The sequence below is a fragment of the Rhinolophus ferrumequinum genome, chromosome 17 (genome assembly GCF_004115265.2).
Source record: "Rhinolophus ferrumequinum isolate MPI-CBG mRhiFer1 chromosome 17, mRhiFer1_v1.p, whole genome shotgun sequence".
Taxonomy (NCBI): domain Eukaryota; kingdom Metazoa; phylum Chordata; class Mammalia; order Chiroptera; family Rhinolophidae; genus Rhinolophus; species Rhinolophus ferrumequinum.
The window spans coordinates 41,659,679-41,681,013 of NC_046300.1; the positions used below are offsets into that span (position 1 = coordinate 41,659,679).

A 21,335-nucleotide genomic window follows, 5' to 3' on the forward strand; every position below is an offset into this window, starting at 1 on the left:
GACGGCTAAGCCTGATGGCACTGTGTCTTCACCATCCCCACTATAGAAATGGGAGGACTGAGGGGTCATCCAGCCTGTAATGGCAGAGCTGAGTCTCACCCAGGCTTCTGGATCCTAGTCTGGTCTCGGTCCACTCTCTTTTCACGCCGAGCACGGGGCTGGCATCACGTGCCTCTGCAACGCCTCCCCTACCAGAGCAGTAGTATGGGCAGAATGAGTAGCTCATTAATTGGCAGTGGGAAGATACAGATGGAAGGGAGGAGTAGGGGAGAGGGGGTTGGAGGTCATTCCTTTTCCTTACACTTCAGGTTCCAGATAGAAACCCAACTCAGAGACATAGCTGGGCTTTTTCTAATGTGTGGAAAGGGGTCAACTGTTTTCAGCCACTTCTGTAGTTTTGATAGACCGAGCCCGGAAATGACACCACGGCATTACTGGCAGCGTCAGAGAGCTCGGCCATCTCTTCCACCATACTTAGCAGACTGCCAAGAGAAACAGCATTGTGTAATAAACGGCCTGATACCAGTAAGTGCTTATACCAATGACAAAAGCTACCATTTATGGAGTGCCTATTATGTGCCAGGCTTTTAGCTAGGTGCTTTACATAAATGATAGCTAATAAGAGTGACAGCTAGAATCTATGAGATGCTTCTCCTGTGACAAGCTTTACAGGCATTATCGCATTAGATCCTTATAACTTTGTGACGATGGAGCCTATTGTCACCCTCCTTTTCCAAATGAGCAAGCTCAGAAAGGCTTATATTTAGGAGGTGGCTGAGCTGAGATCCAAACCCAGGTCAGTCTAACTCCAGGGCCCACTGTAGTATGCGTCTGCCTCTCCATATGCCACCTGGACCCCTTTCTGCTTCTTCAAGGGACCCTCCGAGGAGCAGGTTCCAGCTCCTGCTGACTAGATGCTTACCTTCTTTGCTGTTTCAAACTCTAATCCTTCCAAAGCTTCCATGGCCAGCTCACGCCAATCAGTGTCTGTCACCCCCAAACAAGCAATCTGGTAGGCTTCTTTGAACAGTTTCCTATCCAGGTACTGGTACATCGGAGCAGACTGCAAGATTTCATGAAAAGGAAAGAAGATTGTTTTCAGAGCGATGGAAAGAAGTCAGATTCCTACAAAGCCTGACCCCAGAGGTGTGTACCTACTTCATAACAAATGCCTGCAGAGCAATGCTACAGTGGTTAAGCAGTACCCTCAGCCATACCGGAGTCCACCTCGTGGGCCTTCCACTAGGCTACCCCCTAAACCTCCTGCCCAGCCTCCCCTCCACCACCAGCTTTCCCCACCTCCAGGCCGGCCTCACCACAGATGTCACCCTCATCTGGAATGCTTTTGCCCCTCCTTTCCCTCTGGAAAGTACCTATTTGGCTTTCCAGGCCCTGTTAAAATGTCACCGCTTCTGGAAAGTCTTCATGGACTCCTCAAAGAAAGGAGTCTGAGCTTCCTCTGTCCTTTATCCCGATGTCTGGTTGTATATTATAAGCCTGTCTCCCCCACAAGGCCAGGCACAACCCGAGGGCAACTGCAAGGCTGTGCTTACCTGGCAGGCCCGTCGTCTACATGGGCTGGAGGAATGAACAATGTTACTGTGAGGAGGGGTCTGGGTGGCCTCTCCCAAAGAAGGCCAAGGAACCTTCTTACCCTGAGAAAGGGATCTGCTTCCGGTTACCCAGGAAAGCTCTAGACCAGGGGTGTCCAAACTTTTTTCATCGTTTTCCACCAAGGGCCATATGCGGTAAAATACACAAACAGCCGGGCCACTCACTCGAGGTGAAGTACGTGTTGCCTCACCTGGTTTATTTAAGTAAACGAAATATATTTTTGGAATTTGCTGCGGGCCAATTAACAATGGATTGCGAGTCGCAGTTGGCCCGCGGGCCGCAGTTTGGACACCCCTGCTCTAGACACACGTCTCCTAGGTCCGTGGTGCTGGGAACCTCCCTCCTTCCAGATGGGGCCGCCTTGCTGTGCTACCTGTGAATAGTTCCTACCACCTTCTCTCCTAGGGTAACACAGTGCTCCTCGATCGGTCCCCACGGCCCTGTGTCACAGGTATTATCACTCCCTGATTACGGCCCAGGAGACTTGTCTGGGGACAAGAAGAGGAAGATCTGGGGCTGGAGCCTGGGGAGGCCTGACTCCAGGTTCTTGGCTCCTTCCTGCCCCTGGGGGGGTGGGGGGTGTGTGTGTGTGTGTGTGTGTGTGTGTGTGTGTGTGTGCGTGTGTGTGTGTGTACATGGGAACAAATCCGGGCTGGGCCTGGGTGTCTTTCATAACGAAAGGCCCTGCCCTTGTTTCAGGCCTGTCAGTGTGCTAAAGGGAACTACATCTCTCCTTCTGGATTCCCAGGCAGTGGAGATCAATCAGCCAGTACCTCTGTGCTAATGATTCCCAAATGTGGAGCTGGAAGTGCTGTTTTCTCCATTTGGGGGCCTTTATCTTTGAAATTTCCTCTCTCATTTTTCAGCTTCAGAATGAAGAAAAATTGTTTTCTTTTTAAGCCGTTCTGCCCTCTAACAGCAAGATGTGCCTGCTTCTGAGTGCTCGTCTTTCCTCCCGTGCCATCTCACCCTCCTCCCCTCCCTTCAAGGGCAGCAGGGGGTGGATGGGGGAGCAGCTGAGCTAGGCCCGCTCAGCCACATCCTAGCTGTGTGAATTCTTCTGAGTAAAATTAACTTTTGCTGAGATGCCCTGTCCAGCTCACAGGCTGCCACGGGCAAACAAGAGAAGTGTTTTCAAAATGATGAAGTGCTGGGCAAAAAGTGAGCGAGTGCATTATGTCCATGGTACCTTCTCGGCACCAGCTCCTCACCATCGCCCGAGCTCTCCAGACTTGTTCCCACCCCCGCCTTTCCCTCTGTTTGAAATGCCCTTGCTGCACCCCTCTGCCTTTCCAGACCTTTCTGGGTTCCAATCAAGTGCCACCACCTCCTACAAGCTTTCTCAAACTCCCCGTGCACAATGAGCTTTCCTTTCTAAACTCATTTAGTGAGCACCCTCTGTTCCAATTTAGTTGTTTTATAGTGTTTCCTATTTTAAGATTGTTAATAACAATAATAATTAATAATAATACTAGGAACTGGGCCAGACAAAAATCTGAAAGATGTGTATATTTAACCCCACTGCACAGAAAAGAAGTGAGGCCCCAAAGAGTGAAAGGAGTTGCTCAAGGTCATAGATGGTTTAGGTGGCAGGGTCAGAACTCAAAGCCAGTGCTTCTCCCTCTAAACTGCAACTTCCCACCATGCTGAATGCCCCGTAAGAGTGGGACGAGACTCGAGCAGGCCCATCAGAATTGAGCATATGACAAATGGTTAACATTTGGGCTTGCCTGGGAGGCACAATATGAGAGTGGGAGGTTTAAAAATACCCTAACTGAACAAATGCCCTCTGAGCTCTATTTTATCTCGCTGTTGCATTCCAAGCATGAAGTCACCACCCGCCCTGAGAAGCCTGACCAGGGTTTGCCGCCCTACTTGGCAGCCTTGACAAACAGTTCTTGCACAAGATGATGTAAATTTCGAAAGGAAACCAGAAATCCCCAGAGTGGGTCTGATGCTTTCTCCCCCTTCTGTAGGCCAAAACCACAGGATGGCTGGAGGCAGAGGCGACAGATAAATAGCCTTTGTCTTGAGGCTGCCTTTCCTAACCCTTGGCAGTTCTGACCTGCTGCATCAGCAGGATGGCCTTGGTGCAGCCATGGGGGTTTGGGGGGGGACTCTGGCTTCTGAATCTTAAGAGCTTGGCGGAGGAAGCCCTGGACCGCCCCTTCGGCTCCTCTTGGACGGCCAAAGTCAGGGAGCAGCACACTGCATTTATCTTTGAGGTTAGGATGGCAGTCTTGGGAGAAAAACTTTCAATCAGCATGGCCTGTTTGGCATGATTGGGGGAGACTGGGTTTCTGGTGGATGTGTTGCATGGGTTTGGGATGGGCAGCAGATGTGGACTGCAAGGAAATACACGTAGACCACAGGGGCTGTTCTTGCCCCTCCTCCTGCGGCCACTTCCACCCACCTCTCTCCCCTCTTTCTCTGGCTTTCTATTTTGCTGTTTCCTTTTACTCGGGTCTGAATTCCACTGACATTTATTGAATAACTGCTCTGTGTCAGGCCCTAATAGTTCCTGCAGCAATGAGTAACGAGGGCATCATCAGCTTAAAGGAAGAAATGGACTCCAGTCCCACCCTTTACAAGAAGCCAAGCCAGGGAGAGTGAGAGAAGGTGAGATGTGTGCAGGGAACGTAGATCTGACGTAGCCTAGCTGAAAGGTAATCAGGAAACGTGTCTAAAAACCTTTCATATGCAGCCTAAAGAGCCTTTGGCCCAGCGATTTCACTTCTAGGAATTTATACCAAGGAGCTGAGATAAGAACAAAGACTTAGCTCGAAAGATGTTCACTAACTACGATAGCAAAAAAGCTGCAAACAGCATAAATGTCTAACAATAGGTACTGGTTGAGAAAGTTGTGGAAGATCCGTAAGATAGGATAAAATGCAGTCATTAAAAACCATTCGGGGTGTGGCGCAGGCAGCAGGGAGGGCGGTGTGGTTATAATAAGAGTGACCCAACACCGAGGATCTCACGGGGTGGCGGTGGTGACGATACAAACCTATACAGGTGATAAATCTGAACTGCAGCTTTGCAAACTGGAACCAGTGGGGGACACTGGGCAGGTTGTACAGGGATCTCTGTATGAGATCTTACAATTGTATGTGACACTAGAATCATCTTAGGATTTAAAACTGCTAGAAAAGTACATTTATTGATATGGAGCCATGTTTCCAGTAGACGGCTGAGTGAAAAAGCTAGATTGCTAGTTGATAGCCAATAATCCATACAAAGTGATAAGTCTGCAATATGTAAATGTTAGGTTAACTTAGAAGATGGAAATAAAAGAAGGTGATTAAAAGTGTCTCTTATTTATGGTCCACATTCAGCAAATTAAGTACAGTAAGTCTGAGGTTTCATCTATGACCAATACTTACAGACAAAAGTCACAAAACAATATTTATAGTACTATTCTGCTTTTGTTTCAAAATGTTTATATGATATATTCATAATTGTATATCATGTATACGTTACATAAACACATAGAAAAGGACTGGGTTTAAAAATACCCTAACTGAACAAATGCCCTCTGAGCTCTATTTTATCTTGCTGTTTGCATTCCAAGCATGAAGTCACCAGGGGGATATATTCCAAATGTTTAAAAGTGATTCTCTCTTGAGGATTGGATTCTGAAGGCTAATGTCCCCCTCCTTGGTGCTTCTCTCTATTTTACAGCAGTTCTACAGTGGGCACGGTTTATTTGGGAGGCAGACAGGCAGTGGGATGGCTGTGATTGGCCAGCCCTGCCTCAGGTTGTCAGTCTCTGCCCTCTTATCTGTGTGTTTCTGCCCTCTCTCGTTCTATGGCTCCAGATTCCAGCCTCCCATTTCTGTTCTGGTCTCCTTCTAGTTTGAGGGACTTGTGCAGCTAGTCCCATGCCCCCCTTCTGGCTCACAGAGCTCAGCCCCCTCACCCGATCCCACCCATATTCTCTTCACACATACCACCCTACTTCATGCGCCTGTGTATATACTCTGCGGGACTCTCAGCTTTGCTGGCTTGCTCTACTCTGCCCCATGTACGGCTCTCAGTGAAACACACTCTGTCTACTGACAGACAACCCTCCATAGCCCTCCCTGTCCCTACCAGAAAGAGGGAATCAAAAAAGAACGAGGCTCAGTGAGGTTGAGCTGTTTGCCCAAAGACATGGGTTGCATAGGGTGGTAACGGGATTTCAGGTTCAAGTCCAGAATGCCTTCCATGACATCACAGCTGTCATTCTTCTCTCTCTTCCCTCTCTCCTCACTATCCCCTCCCCAAATGACCAGAGAGGGGCCTGGCTTTCCTGGTCTTGTCTCTCCTGCCACTGCTGAGAGCTGACAGGCACACCCCGCGTTACCTGCGGCACCTCCACAGCTGACATGGAGAAGACATGGAGGCAGAAGATTTTGGAGCCGTTGTAGCCGACCACAAAGCCCTGCAGCTTCTGCTGGTGCACGGGGAAGGTGCTGGCTTTGATGTTGAGGTAGCCTCCTCCCGAGAAGCAGAGCATGTCCTCACACTGGGTGTTCCAGGCCACGCTGTTGGCATTTGGTTCCTGATGGGCAGAAATGGTGGGGATCCTGTGACTACCACCCTGGGCTTTGGCACCATTCCTACATTCAGTCAGGTTCTCTTTTTATAGCCTGAATCACACTGAATTGCTAACAGTGGGATAGAAGGAAAGGGAGGAAAAGTGATCCAAAGAAACAGATAGAAGAGAGGGGCAAGATCCTGTATGCACTTGTGTATGTTGGAATTTTTAAATAAGCAAGCATTACTTTTGAAAAAAATTGTTATCCCCAAATATTAATCATTACATAATAAGTGAAAAATATTGGCAACAGAAGGATTTTACTTCTGTTAAAGAATGAGTATACAGGGGCGGCCGGATGGCTCAGTTGGTTAGAGCATGAGCTCTGAACAACAGGGTTGCCAGTTCGATTCCCACATGGGCCAGTGAGCTGTGCCCTCCACAACTAGACTGAAGACAGCGAGCTGCCGCTGAGCTTCTGGAGGGGCGGCCGGAGTTGGTAGGAGTGCGGGCTCTCAACAACAAGGTTGCCAATTCAATTCCCACATGGGATGGTGGGCTGTGCCCCCTGCAACTAAAGATTGAAAATGGCGACTGGACTTGAAACTGAGCTGTGCCCTCCACAACTGAGATTGAAGGACAATGACTTGGAGCTGATGGGCCCTGGAGAAAGACACTGTTCCCTAATATCCCCCAATAAATGTATTTTTTTAAAAAAGAATGAGTACACACAGCTATGCACAGAAAGTTTAAAGGGGTATATCCCAAGGAATTAACAGGGATTGTTCTTCAGTGGGTAGAATGGTGGGTGCTTTTCATTTTCTGTTTTTCCTTTGCCTGAAATTTTCTTTTAGTCATGAACATCTATTTTTTTAAGTAATAAACAAAAGAACAGTGAGCTATTTTTAAAATTAAAAAGCAATATACTTGTCTCTACATTTATAATTTGCACACTGTAAAAATATAGTCACCCTGGGAGGCACTCCCTCCCCTCTACTCCTCTCAGCTTTTTGCTCAGCTCTAGAGCCCTAGGGACCGGCACACGTTCATACCTTTCTGCCTAGAATCTCTCACAATGTCTAAATCTTTTATAATGAGCATGGATTACTTTTATAATGAGGGGAAAAAACACAACATAGCTGTTTTCTGCAGGGGGCAGGGACAGTGAAGAGGGAAAAAAAGATAGCTGGGAATGTTTGTCTCCTGGCCAGGGCTGAGAATTACCTTCCCCAACCTACTACAGAACCCTCAGTGGGGACCAGGAGAGACACACACCCTTCTACTCCTACATGGTTCTCGGCTCGGACACATTCACAACGGGGGCCTGCTAAGCAACCTACAGCGGGTGGTGTGGAGACTGAGGAGAAGTGGCACTGAGGGCCCTATTTTGTGCCAGGCCCTGAGCTCGGCACTGTGGTATCTTGTTTAGTCCTGTAGCAATTCTGTGAGGGGGTAATGACTCGTTCCATGTTAGAGGTGAGGAGAAATCGAGACTCAAAGAGGTTCACTAACTTACTTGAGATCACACAGTAAGTGATGGAAGCAGGACTGGAGCCCAGGTCTGTCTGAAGGGAAAGCCTTCTTTCCCTTCAACCACTCGGCCTCCCCAGTGATGTGAGCGAGTTGTTATCTCGTGGGGGTTACTGGCGGTAGCTCCCCACTCCAGCACCCCTCCACCCTGCTGCTTCTACTGCTTCTACTGCTGAAGACAAGAGCCCTGATGAAAAGACCTCGATCTGCCCATAACACTGGCAAACCGATCGTGGCTGATGAAGCCAATCGGGAGGTTTTAGCTTTGTAGGGGAACTCGCTTCAGGCAAATGGGCCCTGACCACTTACAAATCCCTGAAGAGGCAAAGAGCAGCGCTACGCCCAGCAGAAGGCCAGCCAGGCACTGGGCATGGGGCTTTTAGGCTGTCTTCTCCAGTGACACACTTCCTCCAGCCACAAAACTGAATGATGTGTAAACAACGCCTGTCCCCCAAACAGTTCAGTTTGCTGGCTCTTATAGCATCCTTGCAAAATAAGTAGAAGGGAGGGCTTCCTCCATCGCTCCCCTTCTTTCAGATGACAAAACTAGTCCTGTTTCCTCACTGTGTCTTAGGTCACTCATAGATGCAGGCAGCCTCCAGTAGGTGAGCAGACTTTTTTAATAGAATCATCATCACATTAACCGTGCACTGACAGCCTACAACATGCCCTGATTAGATTTATTATTATCCATTTACTGCTCACAGTAACCTTGTAAGAAAGATGTTTTGCTCATCTTACTTGCAAGGAAACCAAAATTCAAAGAGGCATGCCCAGCTCCTAGAGCCCGTGTGTGGGAGGGGTGGGCTGTGTCCTGGGGCCTCTCAGGCTCTGCTCCCCTGCACGGCCCCTACACCCCTACACCTCGCTGCTCCTCCCAGAGACCCACCTGGGAGCCAGAGTGTGAGCACCTCCTGTAAGGACTGGTAAGCTAGAGGAGGGTCTCTTATCAAAGGACCACGTCCGGGGCACTCCCTGGGACGTCACCTGAAAAAGCAGCTCCTTGGTGTAGATGTCATACACCAGGCACGTGTCGTTTTCATCGACCACGGCCAGCTTGTTGCGGGAGGCGCTCATGTCCAGGCAGCGCACGGCTGTGGCCTGTTTCAGCAGGACAATGGCAAAGAGATTGTCCACGAAGATCTTTAGGATCTGGCAAAATTTCAGAGAAAAAGTGTGAGTCACTATGGCAACAAGACCCTGGAACACCGCCAGGCTGCTGGCATCCCATGTGTTCTACAAGAGCAACTCCCACTAACTTCACCAGAGGCTCTGTGCAGAGAAAAGGATTCATCCAAAGAAAGGGAGCAGGGCTCATCCTTAGAAGACCAGAGCACGGTTCACCGGAGGTCACCCAAGTGATGACAGGCCCCAGGACATGACACACTCACTTGAATGTCTTCTTGACTGGGAATTTGTTAATGATATTACCCAAACTGCAGGGTTAGCAGATATCATGTAGGGAGATCTGAGTCACTCACACAGGAAGAGGCCACGATAAATACTGATAAGACCTCTGGTTTAATCACAGCAAAATAATTATGATCATGAGTGGTGACAGCAATCAGTTATCGACTGCTTTTGACAGCTTACAAAACGTGATCCTCATTTGTAAAACCTGAGTCTCAGAGAGGTGAAGTGACCTGCACAGGGTCACACAGCTGGTGAGGAGCTAAGCACAAGCATGACCCCAGGTTGACCTGTCCCCAAAGTCTATGTTCTCAGGCCTCAAACTGCAAGTGACAGGTGACTGTGACAGAGAAGGAGGCTTTCCTCTCCTTTGGTATTGCTATTCTATGGTCCTTGCTAACTCATACTCCATGACTGCTGTCCCCAGGAAAGGCCTGACAAGCCTCCGCCACAAGCCATCTGCTAGACAGCTTGGCTCTCAAGCTAATGCAATTATATTTTCACTTTCAAATTTCCATTTAGCCCACTTAGAACTTTTCTTATTTTGAGCAAAGAACACATAGAAAATTGTTTTAACTTGGTGTAACCTAGATTTTCCACATCTATTTGAGCAAAGGGTCCACTTTTCTAATAACATCTAGTAATAGCCTGTGGACCAGCACCCTCTAGGACACGAGCTAGAAGACACTGCCTTCATGCATTCATTGCCCTAATAGGGATCTGACCTAAGGAACGATCTCTGCCTCCCTCTCTAGTAAGCCACTGAAACCACATCTCTAACAAATCTCCCACCTTCTGGGTGACTCTAGCCCATTAATCCACTCAATGTGCAGCCCAGAGGCGGCAGTGCCAACTCTGCTAGAATGGGGCATGCTATGAGTCTGAGGGCCATTGAGTCTTTGGCCTGAAGCTATTCTCATAAAAGGAAACTAACGTGCCCATGGCGGGGAGAAGTCTTTTCCTGCCCGGGAAGCCCATCTCAGGGTCATAACTTGACCGGTTGCCTGTGTCTGCATGCAGGTAATGTGTTTGATGGGAGACATGGAGGGGTGCTCACCTGTCCATTCTTCAGGCCCACTAACAGACCTTCCCTGCCTGGAGGACCACCAATCACCTTGATGTAGCGAATGAGAGACTCCATCTGCCACTCCCGCTCCTTCACTCCGCTGAAGGACAGGCACTGCAGCCGTTTCTCCTAGAAAGCAAACCCAGCTCGGCATGGGTATTCAACACAGTAAGTATTACCCAGCCCTCTCAAGGAGGTCTTCCTGCCCCTAAGAGATGAAAAATACCTACACGTTCAGAATCTATCTAACCCCACCTGGTTCCCTTGACTGAGATCATTAATCCTTCACACAGGTCCTCCCAAGGAGCCCTGCTTAGTCTCAGCACACCTATTTGCCACTTCTATAACCTGTGGCACCCCTAAACTGCTTGAAGTTCCAGACTTTTAGAGAGACTTTAATAGTATTTTACATCCAGTGATTCCTAAAGGATTTCTTTCATTTTATCATTTCCAATAGGCCTAGTTTCATGAAATCAAACCCACCTCTACTTCCAAGAGATGCTGGGTTGGCATTCTCTCAGAGTCTTTCCAAACTTCTCTTGGCATTGACCTAGACATTTTCTAGAAAGCTCTAAGTTGAGAAAGTTTTTTCCCGTGAAAAAAAATCTATCAGAAAGTAAAACTTCCTTTACTATTTTTGACTTGATACAAATTTTTGTTAACTGAAGGATATCATAAATTTGTATGTGTATATGTTTACCAAAAAAAGAAAAAGAAAATCAATCTTCATTTTGTAGGATATCAATTTAGGCTTTAAGTCATTCAAGTATATTTAACCCCAGTAGAACAAAGTGCTTATGGCCCATGACTTTCTAGACGTCAATAAAATGAAAGCAATGACCAATTCCCAGTGTCCAAAAACCCTGACCCCAAAACCCAAGGATTGGGTACCCTATCCTTGAAGGAAGCATCAAGCAGATTCAGCCCCACCTGCGGCTGCTCACCTGGCAGAGGATGATGTGATCGGCGCACACCACCAGGAGGTTGCATTCAAACTTCCTGACAATCTTCTCCTTTACCCGGTAATGCATGTCTGACGAATCATCGGAATACAACTCATAGATGAGGATTTTCTCTGGCAGTTGGATAGCTAATCGATTTTTGTAGATGGCAATTTTCTTGACAAGCTCTTTGCATTTAATACGAACTGTCAAAGAAAAAAAAATTCAGCTCTGGCAAGAGGTTGTTAACTAAGATAGAAGTCAGAGAAATTAAAAGCTATCATTTACTTAATGCTACTGGCAATTAAAGGTGACACTCTCATCAAAAAATCTTTACAGTGTCTAACAAGGACGATCAACTCTGTTCAACACTGGTATCCAAAGTCATATATAATCTTTGTGGTCCAAAGCTTACAACTGAGTATGGAAAATGAAATTCTTCGTGCTACCATCACTTGCTGAACATAAATATAAACTGCTCTGCACAGCACTAATGGCCTCTGATGATCCGGAGCCCACCTAGTGACTGTCCACACCTCTGGCCATTCCCCAAACACCACGCTTAACAACAGGGAACCATGTGTAGTTTCTGGTTCACTCGGCTCTCACACTCTCACTGCAGACCAGGTGGGGAAACTGTCTCCAGAAGGGATGCTGCGGAGCGGCCCAGGTGGCTACACCCTCACCATCACAGGTGGACTCTTTAAGCAGAGGTCCTGCCAGATGGGGACCAAAGGATGCCATCTGAGTCTGCAGGAAACCCTCAACCAGGAGCGCTACACGCACGCATGCCAGCACATTTGCACAGACGTACACTTGAAACGAATGGATGCTTAGCCCACTTAACCAGCCCAGCATTTGGGTGGACAGAGGAGAAGACTGAGTTTGGACTGACTGCACTAGACCTGGAACCCTGATCTCCTGACCGAGCCTGTGGGAACCCCACTGTTCCGGCTTATGTCTGGGGGAAGGACATGCCAAGAAGCAAGTCTAAATGCAGCTGAGGGGGAGAAGTACCCCAGGAGTGCCTGTGACCAGAGGGGATTCAGGTCCACAGAGACCCAAGCAAGTAGCCACCTTGGCTCTGGCTTGTTATACATTACCTTCCCTTAATTAGGGCGTCCATGTACCCCTTGGAATTATCTACAAAATTTTTCTGAGTCTGTGCATTATTTTTGGGAGAGGGTTTTTTGCTTTCACTAGATTCGGAAAGACATGTACATCCTTCCCTCGCCCCCTGTCCTACAAAAAAAAGCAAGAACCAGTAGTAGTCCAACGTGTTTCCAAAAGGCCAAGGATAAACACTTCCTATCATTTCACTTGCCCTGCCAGCAGCCATGTCAACCTACCCCTCTTCCCCAAGTCTGGAGGCCCGAGGGGCCATACCTGCCGTTTACCTTTCTGGTCAGTGATCAGGTGCTGCACGATGACGTCGGTCATGCTATCCCTGTACGCATACCGGTCCTTATAGAGCCCGTGGACAGTGCTGAAAATCAGTTGGTAGAAGGAAATGGTGCCATCCTGGCAGCCCACCACCTGCAGGGAAAGGAAGCTGTCAATTCCCAGCTCTCTGTGGAGAACACGTCTATCCTCCCATTTGTGAGGAGCAAACGTCAATGATCTGACTGGCTAAATATGCCTGGTGTTCAGTGCCTACTCAGGCAATGGCCCGACAAAGTCAACTCCCGCTTCTTACCACGTAGTTGGAATCGGGTTTCACTTTACACGTCCACACCCAGGAGTTCTGCTCCCCAACAGTCCCAAGGCGCACTCCATCCTTGGTGAAAAGGGATACTTGCTTGTCTGATCCCCCCAGCAAAATGTACTCCCCTTTAGTAAAGTAGCTGACGCAGCAGGGGTCAAAGTTCAGTGACCGATCCTTCCCAATCTGAGGAAAGAGCACACACACCAAGGGGAAAACCCCGTCTGAATCCTTAATGATTGCAACACAATTAAGGGCCTTTCTCATTGACTTTAATGGGAACAACTGGGAAGAGAGGAGAACTGGCCAGCTTCCCTCTCTGTGTGATTCCATCACGGACACAGGCCAGCCTCCTCGGGAGCACCCACTCCTCCCCTCCACACCTCCCAATAACTGACCACCACCGGCAGCGGTGTCTCCCCGAGTCCCACCTAACTGCTCCAGGAGTGTGTCTTAGCTCCTCAGCCAACCTGGACCTGGGATGGTCTTTCTCCAACAAGCTTTCCTCTGTACATAGTACTTGCCAGGGTTCATGGCTCCCCTCAGTTTCTTTGTTCTTTCTTTTTCTCAGTATTTCACAAACCTAATTTACTCAATTTAAAAAACTGTCCTTTGTTTTGAAACAATACCCATCCTACTTCTCTTTATAACGACCATATTGAGATATAATTTGCATGCCATACAATTCACCCATTTAAAGTGTACAGTTCATTGGCTTTCAATGTATTCAGAGTTGTTCAACCATCATCACTAATTCCAGAACATTTCCATTACCCCCAAAAGAACCCCCATACCTCTTAGCAGTTGATCCCAATTTCCTTCCCCCGCTTTCCATCCCCTGACAACCACTAATACACTTCCTGTGTCTACAGATATGCCTATGTTGGACATTTCATATACATGAAATCATACAATATATGGCCTTTTACGATTGGCTCATCTGTGTTGTGGCATATATCAGTCCTTCATTCCTTTTTACTGCTGAATAGTATTCCATGGATATACTACATGTGATTTATCGTTGCATCAGGTAAGGGCCATCTCTACTTTTTAGTTATTAAGAATAATGCTAGTAGGAATGTTGTGCCCAAGGTTTTGTGTGGATATGTTTTCCTCTCTCTTGGGTGTATATACCAAGGAGTGTAATTGCTGTCTGTTTAACCTTTTGAGGAGCTGCCAGACTTTTTCAAAGTGACGTACCATTTTATATTCTTACCAGTAGTGTTTAAGGTCCTAATTTCTTCATCCTAGTGGGTGTGAAGTGGTATCTCATTGTGATTTTGATTTGCATTTCCCTGGTAGCTAACGATGTTGAGCCTCTTTTCATTTGCATATTAGCCACATGTATATGTTGTTTGGAGATATGTCTATACAGAGTCTTTTTCCATTTTTTTAATTGGGTTCTCTTTTCATTATTGAGTCGTAGGGGTTCTTTATATATTTGAGACACAAGTTCCGTATCAGATACAGGATTTGTAAAATTTTTCTCCCATTCTGTGAGTTGCCTTTTCATTTTTGATGATGTCCCCTCAGGTTTTAGGATGAAAGTCAAGCTCCTGAGCTTAGATCCCAAGATTCTTCCCTGAACCAAACTGAACTTCTTAGTTTCCCAAGAGAATCAGGCTCGCTCAGGCCTCCATGCCCTCACAGGGCTATTTTCCGTACCATCCCAGTCCTGGCCAGCAGTGCCTTCTCTCTCCTCCTCTGCCAGTTGTCATCTCCCCCAGGAAACATTCCCCAATCTCCCTGTCTCAACAACGCTTGATTTAGACCAACCTTTCCTGTGTCCCCATGGCCCCTGTGCTTTCTCCTCTAAAGCCCAAGCTCCTTATTGTCACTTAAGTTTTTTGCTGCCCCTGAGGGTATGTTTTATAAATAAAAAGACTATTTATGATTACCATTATTAAATTATTAGTCAGTTTGTTAAAGAAATAACTCTAAAAACCTGGCTTCTCCTTAAGTGTTTACGTTCAATTTACAAATGTTTTCCTATTTATGTCTAGTAAAATTAAATACCCAATTGAAATTAATGCTTACTGAATTCAATTTTCAACAGACTATAAAATCCCTTACTCAGCCTCATTTACAACTTAATAAATTCCCTTAAACTAATTTAAACTGCAATTATTATTTTAATATATTAAATTTTCCCTGAAAGAATTTCAAATACCTAACAACCAAAACTTTCCCTAATGCTTATTTATATAATGATAATAAATATAATAAGAAAACTAAAAAATGAGTCATGACATGGAAGTCTTAAAGCTTCTTGTAGTGGCTCACTAGTTCCTATTGGACCAACTCTCCTGCAGGTAACAAGTATAAACTCTGGACCAACTATAAATTACAACCACCCGAAGTATGTGCATTTGGAAGAAGGTAGAGGCTTTAAGGTGAGTTTCTCTCTCTTTTTTTTTTTAAATGGCTTTTTAGCTCAGGGCAGGCCCCATCAGCGTCCTACTGGGTAAGCACAAAACTTGGAGTGACACAGCAGCTTGAAAGTGAGGTAGGAAATACAAAGAAAGAGATGCAGAGGGGTAGCCTAAATTCTGCACACACCCTGCTGAATATCTAGAACTACTTGAAATATGTACATGTGGGACAGATGTCAAGAAGCCTCTCAAAGGCTAAAGAACTAAACAGAAACTTCAGCTATTGCCATCATTGGAAAGACGAAGTGTGAATGTTGAGTGGCCAAGTTAACTACCTGCTTAAAAAAAAAAAAGAAACAGAAAATAAACACACACAGTCATCTTCAGAAAAACATGATAGAAATGAGTCTCTGTAACAGATCATTCATAATGTCCAGGATACAAACCAAAATTCCAAAAAGCAGGAAAATGTGAACCACAGTCAAGAGAAAAGATAATAAATCAATAGAAACTGGCCCCAAGATGATCCAGATATTGGAATTAGCAGATGCTATGGTCAGTAACACAAAGGAAAATATAATTGTAGTGAATGAATAGGAAAAAAGAACCAAATGGAAATTCTAGAACTGAAAAATGCAATAACTGAAACAAAAATTCACTGGATGGGCTTAACAGAAATATTACAGATGACAGAAGATTCAGTGAACTTGAAGATTGAGCCAACAGAAATCCTCCAATCTGAAGAGACGAGGGGAAAAGAAAAAGATTAAAACAATGAAGAGGGCCTCAGTGATATGCAAAAGGTCTTACATATAATTGGAATTTCAGAAGGAAAGAATGGGGAAGAAAAATTATATAAAGAAATTAATAACCAAAATTTTTCCCAATTTTGTAAAAGACATAAAGACATAAATGTAGATTCAAGAAGCTCAGTGACACCCCACTTCCTGCCGCCCCACGCCAGAAAATATTATAATGAGTCTCCTTAACATTCTGATATTGCCTATGTACTTAATAAAAATTTCTTATATCTTTCAATTTGAAATCAGAAGTATAAAATTGATTACTCAATTACAACTTTTAAATGGTTATCACAAGACAAATCTGATTAATATTCTAATATGGATTCTACAACCAGTCTGCCTGGGTTCCAACCCAGGCTTGGCCACGAACCAAACTGTGGCTTCGGGCAGTTATTGATCCTCTCTGTGCCTCAATTTTCTTACATGTAAAGTGGTGATAATAATACCTACCTCGCAGAATGCTTATAAGGAACAAAAGAATCAGCCTTATAAAGAATTTATATAACGCCTGAAACTCAATAAATGTTAGCTATTATTATTAAGCCAGATCCCTTTAAACATCACAAACACTTAAAATGCCAAAAATAACAAATTATGCCTACGTTTAACACAAAAGCGTAGGTTTGATTTACTTCATCATACTATATTTAATTTTAAATTTTCCCAGAGTTAAAAGACATTTACACACTAAAACAACAATTTTACTGTCCCAAATAAGCTGGGGGTTACCTTCTCAGCCAAATGAGGTTGCTTCTTAGTTAAAAACTCTGGGCCATAACATGAGCTCTGGGGCTGGACCCCATGCAAGATATTTCCCATGGCCCTGACTAGCATGTTGAGCCCCCCTTTTTTATTGTCACTATAGCAACAAGACCCAATTCCCTCCCAGTGTAGTGTGGTTATTTGTTCCAGGAAGCTTCCAATGCCCACACTCAGTCAGTGTCTGCTACATAGTGAATGAATAGATCAGGCGGGGAAAATAGGTGCCCGATAATTAAAGTAAGGGTTTTGGGAAATCAGCCATAGCAAACTGAAAAAATGCTTTATTATCCACAACCTTTATCTTTTCTTTCCTTAATTACAAAAGAAATGACCAATGGTCTGTTGAGGTAGGCTACACAGACCTGACACCCCCACTTCTAGCCTAATACGTTATGACAAATAAGGAAGCTGTGAAACAAAAGGCTCCATGGAACATGCTGCATTTCTCATCTGCTTGGCTGTGGTACGTAAGCCATCCCTGCCACCTTCACTCTAATAATTGGTGTCTGTCTGCTGTCTATTAACAGGTTTCCTACTACTGGGCTTTCTCTATTTAAATCCACCCTCCACAGAATCAAAGAACTCTTCTGAAATAGGAATCTGACCAAGTCACTTCCTACCTGAATCTATAGTTCCTGAATACTGATAATATATGAAGTTCAAACTCTTGATTCACACTGCAGTCATGTCCCCATCTTCCCCTCTAGCTCCCTCTTCTCTCCACAAATTCTGGGTTCCTGTTACCCTGCACAACTCGCTCACTGTTCCCCGAGTTGTCACGTATTTTCATTTCTCCCTGCCTTTGCAGATGCTATTTCCTCTGCCTGACACACCATTCCCAGTGTCCCCTGCCTAGCAAACCCCTGCTTATCTTACTCAAAGTCGCCTCTACAAAATCTCATCTCCACAAGCAGTTGATGACACCCTCTTTTGTGTCCCTATAGCTAGCTATCTGTACAGCTCTCTATCATGCCAAGAACCACACAGCACTGGGCCTGCTGGCTACTGTGTCTGTCTCCACCAGCCTATGAGCTCTGGCGGCGCAGAAGCACAGCTTGATGTCAGCAGCAACTAACACAGCTGGCCTACGTGGGTGCTTATAAATGTGTGTAGGATGCATAAAGCAAATATAGGAAAGGAGGGTCATAACTAAGACCAACGCTTCATAGTCAGACCAGTCTGGGTTTCAATCCCAGCTGTCACTGTTTACTAGCAGTGCGGGAACTTGGACATAATATTTATTTCACTGCTCTGAGTCTTGTCTACTCATTTCTAAAAAGTTGATAATCAAAGTACCTACTTCACAGGGTTTTGTTAGAATTAAATGAGATAAAGTATGCATAGCCCAGAGTACAGTACCTGATATCACAGCAAATGCTCAACAAACAGGACCTATTAACAATAATTTATAATTACTAATAATACAATCTCAGAAAGTGAAAATAGACTGTGACAGGCATGAGTGTAACTGTTATCTCCCACTGGATCTGTGTAGAGCTACATACCTGTTTTCCACTCAGTTGGTAGAAGGAAAGTTTCTGCCCCCAATCAGCTACAGCCAGGATGTCATTATGTTCCTCTCTAATCAACAGAAGACAAAAGAGGTTATGTGGGGCCATGGCCTGCTGATGAGTTATCCCGAAGGCTTTAACAAACAACAGGAAAAAGAAAGCCCTGGCCAGGCTGTCAGATTGCCAAATGTACAGCAGTACTGAGGCCAAAAGTTGTAACGTGGGCCAACCCATCAATCAGCCCAATAGGATGAGGCAAGATGAGGTTCGGCCCTCCTGGGATCTCTGATTTCATGGAATGCCCTACCATGTGTTTGTGGGGATGGGACACTGCCACAGTGAGGAGGCCAAACCCCTCATTTCAAAGCTTCCTGGGGAGCAAGGCTAAGAAAGAGCAAGGTTGCAGATTCAAGAGTGCTTTATTTTTATGTACTATAAAACACAGGGAGATGGCAGAGAAACATGTCTTTTGCAGTGGGAAGGCATAGATTGTCTGACTTTTCTAATGGACAGAGGAAACCTTGCTCTTCTTGAAGAGGGAAAATTAACACCTACACTAGGTTCTCTCACAGTTGGGGTGAAATGGTTTCTGACTGGATCTAATAAAAAGGAGTAACAGGCTCTCTGCAGATCAACAACTGTCTTTGAAACTGAGTGCCTGTCAGGATCAGTGCTCGGGACCAGGGCTGGACGAGCACGCCGCAGACACCGCCTCAGCCTCAGCTGGGGATCAGGGCACTTTGTAATCTACTAAGAGAGGAGAGATGTTCTTCGTCCTTGAAGCCTGGTCTTAACCCATCTCACTTTGCCTCCACTTTGTTTATTAAGTCCAGCTTTTCTGAACCCAGGGCCTTGTGGTCATCTGGCAGCACCACTAGCTATGCAGGCAAGACATGGTGCAGCCTTATCTGCAAAACCCAGCCAAGAATGGCAGAGTGGCAAATACCACAGGCACTAATTCACAACTAAGGGGTAAAAAGACAAAGATCAAGAACAGTGTTAACAGGAAGGGGCCTGCAGGTGAACTCTGTATGACTGGCACTGATGTCCAAACACAAGCGAGGAGCCCAGCCTGCAGTGAGCCCTCTTGGGGATGCCATAGATGGCTGTGAACTAGTTTCAGCCCCATGAGCTGGATTGGTAGTTTTCAACCTCCCTTCTCCACCCTGGCAGTGGGACTCTACCAAAGCAAAACTCATGTCAAGCAATAAAAGGGGCTACTCTATTTGAAACATAGATAGGGACCCGAAGCCTACCCCTCCTCCTTTCCTTGCCCCCTACCTCCCACCTCCTTCTTTCAAGGTACCACAGAACACAATTTGGCAAGTCCCAAGCTAGATCACTTTTGCCCAATCGGAATATCCTGGCTACCTGAGTTTTCCTATTCCAGAAAGAATGGATGTCTGGATGGCCAGGATTTAGGGGGTGAGGATTGTGGGTAAGGTGAGGGCTTCTCTGATGTGTCCTAGCAAATGCAAGGTAAGGTACAGAGTAGGAACAGGCTAAGAGAGGTGTCCAGGATGTGTTAAATGAATTATAGAGTGTCCACACAGGGGGCATACCATATAGTCATTCGAAATCATGTTTTTCAAAGGACTTCTAATGTTACTGGAAAGAGTTCACTCTCTAATGTTAAGTGGAAAAAAGAAAGCAGGATATGATTTAGTTAATTATATGAACACACTAAAAGACGGAGGGGGAAATACAATGAAACGCTAATAGTGGTTTCCTCAGAGGATGGGGGTTTTACATAAGAGCTGAACTTTTTTCTCCTTTAGACTTTTCAGTATTTCCTGAAGTTTCTCAGGAAATCACCCCCTCACCAGTTTTAAAGGGTGTGTTTCCCCCTTGTTGGAGGAGCTCTCACCAACAACCCACCAGCCCCTTAGAAAGGAGCTCAGAGCAGCATCTGCCCCAGCAGGTCTGCACTGGGGTCTGGACCCTTGCAAGGAGGGTTCTCGCTCCTCAGGACACACTCACGAATTGTCGTCCCTGAGACTGTCGTCTTCTTCCGGCTCTTCCTCCTCTGCCTCACTACCCTGACTACCGTACACTGCTGACTTCAGAGTGGAGGGGATTTCCTGAAAATATCTGTTGACAATGACTTCCTCAGCATCCTCGTTCTCTCTGTTCATCCAGAATCTCTCCCACCGGCTGTAGATAGTAAGTGGTTGTTCACAATCATGACGCCTAAAACTACGCTAAGGCTATAATTTCAAAACCTGTCAAGGAGCCCCGGAGCCCTACCCGGAAGAGGACAGCAACCAGGTATACTGGGCATCCTGCTTCTCATGAATTAAAAATGGTACCCTGAAGCCACAAAGTCATCTGTGGCCACAAAAATCAGACAGCAGGAACTCTGGGGTAGGCTAATGGCCTTTGAAGGCATTAGACATGCGTGGTACAGCCCTGCGCTGGACAAAATCATACAGGAAGAAGCACAATAACCTGGTGTAGGAAAGGCAGTGGAATTAAACAACCTTCTAAATCAAGCAGGCACCACCTGTAAAGTGACATTGGGCTGGTAAACAATTAAGTCCTTTAATTTACCTTCACAGGACTCTGTGGGAGATACTGATGGTTTAATATTACAGGATTATACTAAGAGCAGATAAAGCTATTAGTCCACCCTCAAAGTCACATCGGCATAGAAAGGAAAGTGTGTGTAAGGTTGGAGAAGGTGGATGCCAATTGTTTGTGGAACTACAGGATTTGGGGACATTTGAGACTTAATTTAGACTTTTGGCAAGGGCAGCCAAAAAAGGCTCATGAAAAAGCTATTTATTATTGGTTGGGCACATGTTCTGCCCAACTTGGAGGGAAGAACTGAAAAAGGGAAAGACCAAAATAAAGCCACCGCAAAGAGGTGAGCTATTAATTCATAAGGAAATTGTCCTTCTATGTCGCACGTGCGCGCGCGCACACACGCATTTTGAGCTGGCCTAGATAACTCATCTGCTTAGCTAAATCTCTGGGATTCTTTCCAAAATACAAGATGGGCTCTTAAAAAATTCCATTCCAATGGACTAGGTTCCAAAACAAATCAGTCAAGTGGGGTGAGAAGCCTCTGCATGCGTGAGGACCTCAGGGGGAGAGAAAGAACTC

The 21,335-nt window shown here is 45.8% G+C and overlaps 1 protein-coding gene across 4 annotated transcripts in view; it reads right to left on the reverse strand.

Moving 5' to 3' along the window:
• The window catches only part of IFT122 (intraflagellar transport 122), a 64,939-nt gene that overhangs the window by 27,816 nt on the left and 15,788 nt on the right, over positions 1–21,335 (reverse strand). For 3 of the 4 annotated variants that reach the window (XM_033132363.1, XM_033132362.1, XM_033132364.1), the window contains 9 exons: positions 20,211–20,384; positions 18,225–18,300; positions 12,777–12,968; positions 12,478–12,616; positions 11,084–11,286; positions 10,131–10,268; positions 8,651–8,815; positions 5,960–6,157; positions 923–1,063 (listed from right to left, as the gene is read on the reverse strand). In XM_033132363.1, coding sequence (XP_032988254.1) covers positions 923–1,063; positions 5,960–6,157; positions 8,651–8,815; positions 10,131–10,268; positions 11,084–11,286; positions 12,478–12,616; positions 12,777–12,968; positions 18,225–18,300; positions 20,211–20,384 — 1,426 coding nt within the window. The remainder of the gene's footprint in view (positions 1–922; positions 1,064–5,959; positions 6,158–8,650; positions 8,816–10,130; positions 10,269–11,083; positions 11,287–12,477; positions 12,617–12,776; positions 12,969–18,224; positions 18,301–20,210; positions 20,385–21,335) is intronic. The other variant, XM_033132365.1, reaches the window with a different exon arrangement.